We start from the raw sequence: 13,508 nt of genomic DNA, 5'->3' as shown, positions 1-13,508 counted from the left end.
CGATTTATTTTCTTATCTACTTATCTACTAAAATATAGTTCTCTCTTGCATGAAAAGGGCAAGAGGTGGTTTCTCTGCTAATGGGTTGCAGCTAAAAAAAGTCTTCTTTTTTCTGTCAACGTAATTTTGAATAGCATGTAAAAGTTATTGCAATAGGTTAATCGAACTTCTGTATGTCATATTGCTTTGTAAGAATCTAATAGCACAATATAGTATTAAATTGTTGTGTAATATGTTTGCGACAAAAAAGCATCACGTTATGGATACTACTTAGGAAAAAGTGTTTCAATATACTGATCAACTATTCAATAACTGTTAATATTTCACCAGTAACTAATAAAATATTAGCAGTTACTGAATAGTTAATCAATATATTGAAACTTTTTCTTAAGGATATTTACAATTTAAAAAAAAATAAAATTGGTGAGTATATTTTTTAATTCCTTTTTTTCTCTTACTTTTTAGTATCTTACCATTCGCAATTTTTCTACAATCCCTAGAATAGTATGTCTTAGATAATATTTAATATAATTACAGTTAATCATTATTGTAACAAAGGATCCTTTGTTACAATATTAATCTTATGAAATTTGAGTTTTGGTAAAATTGGCTGAAATTTTGATATGTTGTAACTTTATCCTTCTCAACTTTTGAAAAAATTAACAGTAATAAACAATTTATTAAGACTGTATAATGTGAATACACAATAAGTAAAAAATAAAACCTATAACGTTCGAAGTTGGATCTTAAATGCTTTAAATTCTATCATATAATTAAAACTAAATAAAAATTATAAGTAAATACATGTTAATATTCCATTAATAAACTCAATATCAAAAAAAGAAATGATATAACAAGAAAATAGTTATAAAATAATATCAATTATATTTATATATTACACCCTCTTAATATGTATTAAGTATAATAAATTGATATACTTTGTACATTTCTTAGACCAACATCAACAAATATAACGATGGAATGTATTACTCACATATTACTTCACTTTGTACAATAAGAGTGCCGTTAGTACTTAGTAAATTTATTAAAAATATTTGTGTAAAATTATCTTATCGCTCTTGATTTTTTAAATGATCAAGAAGTATCATAGCATACCCATATGCAACGTACATTATTCATTGTACTTATAAAAATACTTATAATAATAATTACAATAGATCCTCGTATTTTTCTACTTCTCTTTCGAAACTTTTGCTCTTTTATTGGCAACATATATAATCCATACAAAACCAATCAAATTGACAATCAAGACTCTCAACTGAAAAAAAAAGAACAATGTTAATAATTGCTTCCAATAAATTTTTAATATTGTCTAAATAATTTTAATATCAGAAAAAAAATAATATAAAATATATAAAGATTAAAAAGAAAAGAAATTATAATAAAACAACAAAAATTTTAATTTATATTTTATATGTACATATAAATATAAATTGGAAAGAAATTTCTAAGATTTTTTTTATATGAAAATAGAGAAATATCTAGAAAGTATTGTAATAAGATAATATGCATGTTACCATTGGTGGAACATATCTTATGTTGATATAATGGAACAACGTCAAATATTTCAGATTAGCCCTCAATGTCGGTAAATATAATTTTTGCATCTGAGTATATGCCACTTGATGGGTTTTGCCCTGCAAACAGACTTCCCTTTAATATTAAATTACAAAATAAGAATGTCAAACGTAATAAATTAAAATAATTTTGTGTCTTCAAAAATAATCAAATATAAGTAAAAATATTTGCATGAAGCACCATGGTTGTTAATGCATAAATAATATATTTATAAAGCGATAAAGTAATTTGCAAACAATTGGATTGTACTTATTAAACAAAGTTAACTGCAAACGTTTGGACTCTGCAAATAGAGCTTATACTTGATTTTCATACAAAGAGATTTAGATTCGAAATGTTTACAATTAAATAGATTCCAATTGTTTGTGAATTATATTTTTATTTATAAATATTATTAATGTATAAATGTATTATTTATACACTAACAATCACGAAAAATCATATAAGACATTTATTTTTACATGTATGCCTATACACAATACATACTTTATATGTATATGTGCGTAGGCCTAATAATTTTAATTTCTAATAATATTATCTGTTTAGATAGCATTGTTTAATTTACGGCATTATAATATATTTTTATCTTACAAAAGCAACTATTGCAACAGATTATGATCTTCATACCTCAAAGATGGCAAGTAGATAGAGCGCAAGAGCTTGGAAACACGGTGTGTATATAAGTCTCTCTATTAGAAGAATTCCTAAAGGATGTTTCACGAACAATTGTATATATGTATAAAAGTAATGGGGTACCGGACCTCCAAATAATAGTCTGCAACAACATTCCTGTATGAAATTACGTAAATTTTTCAAAGCTACTTTGTTAACAGTGCATATGACAGTCACCCAAATAGAGCAAAAGCCAAGATACTGTCTTCATTAAGCTGCTTGATGTTGGATAATTTCTGAGATACCACATTTCCAAGGGCGCCGATAATGCAACTAAAAATAATTACACATTTCTTGTTTCTATCGCCTAATTTAGCAATATAATCGAAACATATATATAATAAATCAGGTTTATAAAAATATGTTCACTAAAATATTGCTTATATATATAATACACACACACACACACATACACACACACATATATATATATATATATATATATATATATAAAATATATAAATATTGTATAAATAAATATATATCCAATAAGCAGCTAGAGTATTAATACGTTGGTAGTTTGCCAGCAGAATATTATGGTAGACTGCAAATATATTAAGGCCCAGTTTCACAATTCACTGTTAACTCTTAATCAAGGTTTAACTTATTCCAAATCTCTTTTCAATTCTAGAATTGGAAAAAAATGAGGAATAAGTTGAACATCGGTTAAGAATTAGTCATGAATTATGGATCTAAATGTTTTGTTGGTTTGCAGATATAATCTGATGGTACATTGATGCAAAATTTATCATTTTGTAATTCTTGAATGGAATACATTATTTAAACTATGAAACATTCTGTTTAATTTTTGCATCTGCCATCACATATTCTATTAATGAATTCTGTTATATCTTGCTGACATACTATCAATAAAATTTATAAGTTTTGTGATATCTGTTTTAAATTTAACTATGTGGGTAAATATACTCGTTTTTTGGTAGTTGTATGTATGTATATATATATATATATATATATATATATATATACATACATACATACATACATACATACATACATACATACATACATACATACACACACACACATACATACACACACACACACACACACCTATATATATATATATATATTTATTTATATTTATATTTATATATTTATATATATATATGTTTGTATATAATTAAAATATAAAAAAGATAAAATATTATATCATTAAACACAATTGCTATAATATAATGCATGCGGTGCATTATATCACAACTGGCAATCATGATTAATAATGTGTAATATCTTTTTATATTTTATTTATATACACAACATACATACACACATCTAAAAAATATTATAAATGTATTTATTCATATAACTAAACTCAAAAGATATATATCTATACAAACCCGATTCTACCAATGTAGTATAAGATTAACTTTAATCTCTTAGTGTAACTTAGTATTTATCTTTTTCTAATTCGTAGAACTAGAAGAAAATAAAAATTGAACCGAGGTTAAAAAAAAACAAAGTAAATCTTACATTGATAGAATTGGGCCTTATGCCAATGTAATTCTTAAAACTAGAAAAAGATAAAGATTTAGTTAAGATTGAAGTACAATATTAGAAATGGACATTATATATATAGTCATGTATACATCTAGAGTTTATGTAGCAAGATTCTGCTTTGTTACCTCGTTATAGCTTTTGTTTTTAAAGGACTGTAATACAGCCGTTGTAAATATGCGCCGATGAGACTATAAAAAAGATTGACAGGCTTGGAAAGCACCATTTTTTCGTATCAATTGCTATCTGTTCTCAATTTTCTGGACCTGGAAGACACGATTCGTAGGATGAGTCGCAGAAAACACGGATCATATGATAAAAAGCGGTGCAAAGTGCAAACCGCCGTCAGCTGATAAGTAGTAAGTCTCCACTGACGAATAGCTTTGGATCGCTTTTAAGATGAGTCGCATTTTCGACAATCTTTTTTTGTATTTATTTCGTTGCGATTTATATAAAAACAGTAGACGTATGAAGAGCGCGAATACGTTGAATGATAAATATCTTGTATCTAATTACGAAACTCTTTTCTCTTTGAACAAGTTTTTAGAAGTCTATCTGTGCAATTCGATCAGATCGGGTCAGAATTCGACAATCGATTTTTTAGCTGTCAAGACACGAATTGTCTCGAATACAACTTCAAATAGTTCGAATACTTTTGAATGATATCGATAATGCACAAGAATAGTCGAGTTTTTTTAATTCGTGATTGAGCAATCGCATTATGCGCAAATGCTTTTATTTCAGAAAAACTAAATCTGCACATAATATGCGATCAATCGATGAATTTAAAAAAATTTGCCTAATTACGAAATCTCTTGAGAATTCACGGGCTTTATAACCTCGATTCGAGTCAAACTTCGACGTTAGTTTTTTCAGAGTATCAATAATCGCCTGTTTTAATCTTTACAAGATTTTTAATTTAAATAATTGGGAAAAGTATTTCATTGACTCTCTGTAGAATGTACATATGAGAGAGAGAGAATGTACGTACGATTAATCTATGTAATTTATGTGCCTCCAACCTGAATTGACGAAAAATAGAACTTGTTCTTCAGTTCTTTCGGAACTGATCAACCGCGAGTTTGACAAAACGCAAGAGAATTTGGGATCGATACGAAGAAGCGAAACACCCAAATCTGTAGCTTCGGTCAATCTTAGTCAATGCGAAAGATCGTTGTTTGTATAGATTATCTCTTTTAATACCACGTGATTGTTTTATATGTAATCTCTGGAAAATATATTCTCTATCTTCTCTACTGTGTAAAAGATGCGATGTGATGGTAAATAAATAATCGTGCGGAGCATAAAATAGATACTCGCTAAAAGCATTGTTAAAGCATCGCGCATCGTAATTACAATACTTATTAGTTACATACCTAAATTGCATAAGTGATTTAATATATAATAATATGATCACACAAAGAATAGAGTACCTAAAGTATTCAAAGGGCGGTATTCATCAGTCCGTTCTTATTTCAAGACTGTCTTAAGTAATGTCTTAAGACGCTAATATGGCTCTCTGATTGGTTCATAACTTCTTAAGAACTTAGGGTGAAATCACATGATGCGAAAAAAGCTGCGGAATAGAGGATGCGTCATTGAAACAACCAATTAGCGCTATTCGGAATAACGCAGAAGAATGTTGATTGGTTACTTTTATAGTGCGTTCTCTATTTCGCAATCGTTTTCCGCACTGTGAGATTTCACCCTTAGGCTGACGTCCTATGAAATGGAAATTTATAGCGGAACAAAACAACGAGACCAATCAGATCACAGAAAAGAAAGTAATGACAGAGTGTGATTGGTCTCGTTGTTCCGTTCCGCTATAAATTTCCGCTCCATGAGATGCTTTGAAACGGTTTTGAATATAAGATCTGACTATGAATACCGCCCGAAGAGTGACTTTGAATAAACCTCGATTAATTTAATCAATTATAATCTTGCTTACTAAAAATTTCTAATATTGTACATAGTTTATATATTATATATAATTTAATCTCTGTGGCAAATAATAATAACAGTACCAGACAATGGCTGCGTTTAACAGAACGTTTATTTTGCAACTGTGGAAGTTTTCTTCGCACTGATTAGGTTATGCTTTTAGATCAAGAGGAATGGTCCTATCTCAGCAGATAATCATAAAACGGTTGCAAAACTGTTGTGTTCTATTGAACATAGTCAATGGCAGTGAGCGCTATTGATGTTTCTGATATGGTTCTTTCAGATCTAAAATGCTTGGATGATCTAAAAGAATACACAAATAACAGCAAGCGCTCACTTAATTGTTAAATCCGCTGAACGCAATCGTTGGTATATTTTTTTAAATCATCCAATTAGCATTTTGGATCTAAAAAAATAAATCAAGCAGTGAGCGCTCACTCAACAACTGTTGTTCATTCAACGCAGTCATTGATGATTGAAGAAATTATTTGACTGTAATTGATCAATTTCTTATGACTTAAGGCAGAACCTTCTAAATGGTCACATGATCGTGTCCCCACCAAGATTTCAACGGTAAGCAGGGGGTCGATTATGTATCTTGAATTAAGGAAAATTACAAAAGTGAATAAATTCACTAGAATATTCATAATTTAATTGGTCTCATAATCATTGCTCACTTTCATAATTTTTACCTCATTTCAAAATACACAGTCAAGCCCCAGATACCTCTCAATGTTATTCCCTTCAACACTACCTTTCTTCTCGTCACACGCGTTCAGAGCCATTGCAAGTAAGTAATATACAAATATAACTCTTATGGTCCTTTTATGGCCATTCTACAATAAGTCATCCCTAACAGCACACGTCGATATGTTGACTGTAAGTTGACTTTGCTAAGTCAGGCCTTTAGAGTCGACTGTAAGTCGTTTGTACAGTGTCCTTCCAATGTTGACTTTAAGACGTCTAATGTGATTTACGTTTAAATGTAGAATCATTTCGTCCTTGTTGTTTAACTATAATTAAACAAGGATGAATGCTGTTCATGAGCGTGGTGGGCATGAATCGGACTACAGTCTAGAATGATTGACTTAAAGTCAGCTTACAGTCTTTGTGGGACATTGTATAAGTCTAAAGTCGACTTATGGATGTTCATTTTTCAGACGTCTAGAAGTTATTGTCGACTCAGAGTCGACTTTGTGCTGTTAGGGATTAGTCATAAATCAGAAATTAGAAGTTGGAAATTGACGACTGTGATTGGTCAATTTCTAGCTTCTAACTTCTGATTTATGATTAATGACTTATTGTAGAATACGTGTAAAGGCCGCAGCACAGACTTTTGCATAACGCACAATGCATAAACGAATCAATTAATCAGAATCTTTCCTTTCTTCCCATTCCCTAGAAAAGAAGGATTTCGATTGATTTCCTTATGCACTATGCATTATGCGTTAAGGACTTAAATCAATTTCCAACTTCTAACTTCTAATTTATGATTTATGACTAATGGCTTATTGTAGAATGGCCATTAGAGTATATCCACACAACTTGTATAAACGAAATGGATAATAGAAATTATCCAATCGCACTTCTCTTATAAAGACGCACGCAAAGTGTGATTATGCAAGTTTGTGTGGATATACCTTAACATAAGAAACGCACCTTGTGCATAGACTTTATTCAACTTGCATCATCAGATACGAGATTTACCACGTCGATAAAGCAGACCGCTCAGCTATCACCGAGCAAGCAGTAAATCGAGTGGACTGAAGTGGACGCGCTAGTGGGATTGTCTAATTCCTACATCACTTCGGTCATCGGTTTCCTGATCTCTCTATCTTTCTCAGCGAAACGGTTGATCGGTTGACTCGCGTTAATCGTTGGTCCGTCATCGTACGTGGATCGCGTGGTATCCGTGTCCAAGTCGTGTTTGTCGTGTCTGTCGTGTCGTGCTGTTATCGCGATTCGCGTGTCGTATATTCTACATAAATCATATATCGTGTCGTCGCACATTTTCGCTCACTGAGCGCAATCCGTTCGTACAAATAATCGTCGCACCTCCCAGCGCCTCATTCCCAGAATAGAGGCACCATCGAGCGTGTTATAAATCGTCGTGGTCTGTCGTGCACGGGGATCGTAGCGCCGTTAACGTCAGTTAACGTTAACGGGGGAGTTCGAGCTCGGAGTCGCCGACTTCGTCATGCCGTCGGCCGCGGTCGCGACGACGACGGCGACGACGGCACACTCCGAATCGGGAGGAGACGCGTTCTCTCGCTGCTGATATGGGGCCACTGACCGAGCGTTTGGTCCTGGTCTCCGTGGGCCCTCCCTGCTTCGAAAATAAATAAAAGTCTCGAACGGCTCTATATAAGGAGATCGTAAACGACGACGACGACGACGAAGACGACGACGACGACGACGACGACGACGACGACGACGACGACGACGACGACGACGACTACGACGACTACGACGACATCCTCTTCTAAGGTAGACAACCGTGCTCAGAATGGCTTCGACCTCCAGCAGCGATGTCCAGGTGCTAATGGGCAAGGGCAAACGCGGAGCAGCGGCCTACATCAGCCTGGCTACTGGTCGGAACACCGGGACTAATACGAACCCGCCGTATCTCAATGAGCTGCTGGATGTCTTGCTGAATCCCAGCAAACCCATCGATGACTGGGAGACCATCGATTGGTGCAAGTGGCTCATGGCTGGTGGCCGGACACCCGATGAATTCGCTAATATAGGTGGTTATCCGTAATAAAAAAAAATGATCCTGTGAAGAAGGATGTATGACTAATGATGAAATTAATAGTTTAATATAAGCCTATAAATTTACACCAATTGTTTAATATTTACATCAAATTTATAATTTTTTATTAAATTGTTTTAATTTCATCAATGCGTTTGAAGAACGGTGTATTAAGGTGGTATATACAATATAATAATAAATCAAGATGATCAATTAAATACATGTATATACATTTACAGGTATTGTCGAAATTAAGATAATTTAATAGAAAATTGCTAATTAGCAAATTTATTAAAAATATTAAACGAGTAATACAAATTAGGACATAACTAAAATAACTTTACATAGACGTGATAATGTCTCTCATCACAAGTTTCTTAATTTTTAAGTTAAAATATTGTTAATGAAGACTCAAACTAGAGTCAAAAAGTACATTGTTATACGTTTTTGTATTTACAGCTTTATATTAATGTTGTGGAAAATTAAAATTGATCTATTAAGATACATATTATCTTCGATGTCAACTCTTATCACTCGCTTTATTTTTGTTGTTTTCATTTTTGACATAATAGACTTATGTAAAAGTTTTTATTATTAAATATTTTAAATAGATAATGTAAGTTATCAAGGTAGTTCATACAGATACTGTAATGTATCAATATATAATGTGTTCTTCTATAGAAAATTTACAATGTTTTAGAAAGTCCCTATTTACTGTCATTAGTTGTAAACATTGCGTTTGTCTTTTTCAAAGTATTGAAGTATCGACGCTGCAGATGAAGCATAATTATTTTTGCAAACAATGTTTACTTGCTGTTTAAGACAAAATATTAATGCTAAAAATCTCTATTGATTAATTGAAGAAATTTATTACAAATATCAATTTAATGTGCAACACGAAGTACGGAATATTGTAAAAGTTAAAGCCAAACTTATATAATGTGTTAATATGGTTAAATTAAAAATAGAAAACAATAAGAACTATAAGAGGTCAATGATATTTATTAATAATAAATACAGTTTTATGTCTTGTTTTTTCAAAGCAATGATATAATAGAAAAAGAAGGCTATATATATATATATATATATATAATACAAGCAATTAATGAATATAAATTAAAAAATGAAAACATACTTTATCACAAAATATCAAAAGGCCAGTTACCAGTTTTGACTTACAGAGTTTTCTTCAACCAAAAATAATAAATACATAAAAAAAATTATTTAAAAATATTCACAGAAATCGGCAAAAAGTTAAAGGTTATTTAAAGTAACGATTACAAAAACGAAGTCTAAACAAATGCACACATCATTATATAATCAACTGATAAAATATATCAAATGTAAAAAATAAAATGAACTAATCAAAATAAAATTAATTAATCTTAGCATGTTTGTTCTTTTGTTGAAACTCGTAGTCTTCTGCTCTTCAAACCGAGACATAGAATAAATTTTTCTTTTTCTTTTATATGTACTTTTTATTTGACTGAAGGAGAATTTGTGAGTCGAAATTATTCTTTTGGTATTTTGTAATAAAGTACTTTTATTTTGTAACCTAAATCCGTTAGTTGTTCATATTAGTCTCCTTTTTTATTATATATTGTTTATAAATACATTTTTATATCGATTATATTAATTTTGTAATTCCTTAGACCAATTCCACAACGTTTGTTATGATTAACTCTTAACCGAGGTTTAATTTGTTTCTCATCTCTTTCCAATTCTAGAATAAATTGAATTTTAGTTAAGAGTTAACCGTGAGTTATGGAATTGGGTCTTAGATAAGTCGCTGACTCAGGAAAAAATACCAATTATTGTTTATACTATTCCAAATTTAATTTGCTTGGAGTAAATATATAATTATTATTTATTATAATTAAATTTGATACATAGGAGACGAATATCATCGATCGGAATGAATAATACTGACAAATTAAAATAGTATGAAAGTTGTAAACTATATAAGCGATATGAACTGGAAATTATGAGATTCACGCAAAAATATTAGGCATCAAGGCACTTATTTTGGCGAAATATGATTTTTCTCGCTTATTTATGTTGAACATTTCTCGGTTAAATTTCACTTATTATTGTACAAACAATAACTAACAATAAATTATTTTCAGCGATTTTTCTAAGGAATAATAAAATCAATCACAAAACAAGATTTTGTTAGTAAATAATTAAAAAATTATTTTTGGGCACTATAAATCTCTTTTATCCATTGCAATATTTTAAAATTCTACATAAATTTGCTCCCATTTTTTGTTTAAATGCCTTGTATTTAATAGAAATATTTATTTGATTATTTAAATATTTGTGTTTTATTTAAGTTATTTTATAAAATAAGCAGCAATCAATTCAAATTTTTCTATCTGAAAGCAATTTTATAGATAGAAAAACTTAAACGGAGCTAATTTTATAGTTAAATAATATATCTTATGCCAAAATTATAAAATTTTTAAGAATTATTATTGGATTAATATATAAAATTTATGTTCTTCATTATAATAAGCACTTACTTTGCTTCGTATACCTTATTTGCAATGTTGCAATTTTATAAACTATACACGCAGGTATAAATATACAGTATTTGCGTATTTGGCAGCGCTAATTTTTCAGATAAACATATAGTCATGAGAAGACAAGTATAGAATTGCAGCTATAGTCGATGACGTTAGCTTAACTCACGTTACAAAAATTACACTGAGTTTCTGTTTCAAATGTTACATAAGGGTAATTTTGTTTGCACTGAGGCATTAATTTTTTTTAATATTTATTGTAAATAATAAGAAGTATACGTTAAGTAACATATAATTGCAACATTATTTAGATTACTTATTGCTATTCATATCTTGTGTACTTACAACATTAAGAAAAATTTAATTATACCTCAGAGAAAATGCTCTAGAAACAAAACATTTTCGTTTGTATGTTAATGTGTGTGTGTGTGTGTGTGTGTGTGTGTGTGTGTGTGTGTGTGTGTATGTTCTATTTTTATAGATTATATTATTTTTATTAATATGCTTTAATAAAATAATAAACGTTTGGAAACTCGATAATAATAACAAAAATGTGTAATTATAAAATTATAAAAGCGATATTAATTGTATTATGGAAACAAACTATAATCCTGTTATTTATTAATCAAATTTTTACTTTTTTCAGTACGCACTTATGATAATGCTACTACCTGCGGTCTGGTTTGGACACCAAACTTTGTAGCGTATCGCTGCCGTACGTGCGGTATATCTCCCTGTATGTCTTTATGTACCGAATGTTTCAAGAAGGGAAATCATTATCGTCATGACTTCAACATGTTTCTCAGCCAAGCAGGTGGTGCATGTGATTGTGGCGATACGTCTGTGATGAAGGAGACTGGGTAAATCGATTAACATAAACACAATATTCTGTAGAATAGTAGAAATTTGCGGAATATATTGAAAAATCTCTTGGCTTTCAAAATATCTTAATTTTTCTTAAATATTACTATTTCTTTCGTTTTTCTCTTTTTCTTTTAAAGGATATGTCAGAGATATTATGATTTCCCAGCAAGATATCTTAACATATTTCCGCAAATTTTTTTGATCTATGAACACATTCTTGAATTATTTTTCTTTACATGTTGCTGACTCATTTTCTGTTTTACAGATTTTGTGATAGGCATGGGCCAAACGCGACTGTAAATAAATCAGTTGCACCGTCTGATCTGATGAATGTAGCCGAGGCAATGATGCCCAGAATTATTCTTCGACTTATACAACATTTACGTGAAAATTGGTATGTTGAACATTATACTTCGTAAGTTATTATCAATTTCTTGAGTGATGAGATCGTAACGAAAAAGGTCTTTCTGCTTTATTTTAAATATCTGAATTATTAGAATGTAAAAAAATTATATCTTATCTGACCTTTTGCCACATGATGTAAACTGACACATTTCAATATATATTAGGTGTTGGAATTAATTCGTAGCGTTTTACAAGTGATGGGAAGTACTTTCATTAATGTATTTTTTAATGCTCATGTGAAATAAATAACATTCTTTCATTAAAAAACGCTACGAATTAATTCCAACACCTAATACATATATCTTTAAATTGGATAATTCGTTGCTTTTAAAATTAAAGTGACTATATCTTAAAAACAAAGTTTTTTTCACATATATGTTTAGATTTACTTTTAATTCTAAGAGATAAAGAGAATATGCTTATCAAATTTGTATTATTTTTAAGAATCCTTCTTAAGAAAGATCTTGAATGTAGAGAAATTAAATTGGAATAAAATTGTAATATATGTTAATAATAGTCTTAATGATTAATTATTGTTTTGCTTATGTTTTAGTAAAATGGGAGTGCCTGATCAAAAAAGTGCTATACATGAGACAGATGCATATCTTACCATGTTGCTCGATTTGAACAATATGGGCGCATTAATGAGGCATGTCATGACATCAGCTCTCACGAATCCGCAGAAATATCGAGGTCTCATGGATCCTTCTGTGTTAACGGGACAATCGGAGTATGATAGTTATTGCCAAGATAGCAATAAAATATATCAACATGCTGTAAAATCGCTTCCAAATCCCGAACCCCCAGATGAATACAAAGGTAAGTACAGTGTTGCAATATAATTTCACGATAATTTCATAATAATATTAATAATAACAATTTTTACAACAAAATAATTTACGTATATGAATGACTTATGACATATTTGCTTTTTAGAATGTGTATCGCTTCAAGAGCACTTAGAACACACCACTTTCTTGGAAGAACTAATGTTTTGGACCGTCGCTTATGAGTTTCCGCAAAAATTAGTTTGTTTGCTTTTGAACATGTTGCCGGATCCTGATTACAAGGAAGCTTTAACTCGCGCCTTTGTGTTACACTACAGCAGAATCTCAATGATGCTTGAACGTTCAATGGATCCTGATACATTGAGCAATAGAGTTGTTCACGTTAGCGTACAGGTATTTATCTTATTAATTGTCAGTCAGTAAATATTATGACATGCACATATAAATTTT

General features: G+C 30.4%; 2 protein-coding genes across 4 annotated transcripts in view; one reads left to right on the top strand and one right to left on the bottom strand.

Moving 5' to 3' along the window:
* Positions 1-659: 659 nt before the first annotated feature.
* LOC105144249 (PXMP2/4 family protein 3) lies at positions 660-5,339 on the bottom strand. 3 transcript variants are annotated; one of them, XM_011053034.2, is made up of 6 exons: positions 5,220-5,339; positions 3,915-4,052; positions 2,449-2,544; positions 2,227-2,374; positions 1,539-1,658; positions 660-1,279 (listed from the first exon to the last, which is right to left on the bottom strand). In XM_011053034.2, the coding sequence occupies exons 2-6, from the start codon at positions 4,010-4,012 to the stop codon at positions 1,193-1,195; spliced, it is 549 nt and encodes a 182-aa protein (XP_011051336.2). In that variant the 5' UTR covers positions 4,013-4,052; positions 5,220-5,339; the 3' UTR covers positions 660-1,192. The 3 variants fall into 3 exon arrangements, with proteins under 3 accessions (XP_011051336.2, XP_011051335.2, XP_011051334.2); XM_011053033.2 differs by having other exon boundaries at positions 5,163-5,294; XM_011053032.2 differs by lacking the exon at positions 5,220-5,339 and adding an exon at positions 4,778-5,044.
* A 2,089-nt stretch (positions 5,340-7,428) lies between these two features.
* Ubr3 (Ubr3 ubiquitin ligase) overlaps positions 7,429-13,508 on the top strand; it is a 30,168-nt gene continuing 24,088 nt past the window's right edge. Inside the window, exons 1-5 of the mRNA XM_087411383.1 lie at positions 7,429-8,474; positions 11,648-11,861; positions 12,131-12,259; positions 12,824-13,089; positions 13,207-13,451. Of these exons, the coding sequence (XP_087267509.1) occupies positions 8,234-8,474; positions 11,648-11,861; positions 12,131-12,259; positions 12,824-13,089; positions 13,207-13,451 (1,095 nt within the window). The 5' untranslated portion in view covers positions 7,429-8,233. The remainder of the gene's footprint in view (positions 8,475-11,647; positions 11,862-12,130; positions 12,260-12,823; positions 13,090-13,206; positions 13,452-13,508) is intronic.

This window comes from Acromyrmex echinatior, chromosome 11, assembly GCF_024713525.1.
Source record: "Acromyrmex echinatior isolate Ae372 chromosome 11, ASM2471352v2, whole genome shotgun sequence".
Taxonomy (NCBI): domain Eukaryota; kingdom Metazoa; phylum Arthropoda; class Insecta; order Hymenoptera; family Formicidae; genus Acromyrmex; species Acromyrmex echinatior.
Note: the sequence above shows the minus strand (reverse complement) of the source record. Positions and strands in the feature narration are given on the sequence as shown.

Coding starts and splice junctions, on each gene's coding strand:
- LOC105144249 (XM_011053034.2), bottom strand. CDS start 4,012: ATGGTGCTTTCCAAGCCTGTCAATCTTTTTTATAGTCTCATCGGCGCA. Junction 2,545..3,914: donor AAAACAAAAGCTATAACGAG/GTAACAAAGCAG, acceptor AATTATTTTTAG/TTGCATTATCGGCGCCCTTG. Junction 1,659..2,226: donor ATCTACTTGCCATCTTTGAG/GTATGAAGATCA, acceptor GTCTGTTTGCAG/GGCAAAACCCATCAAGTGGC.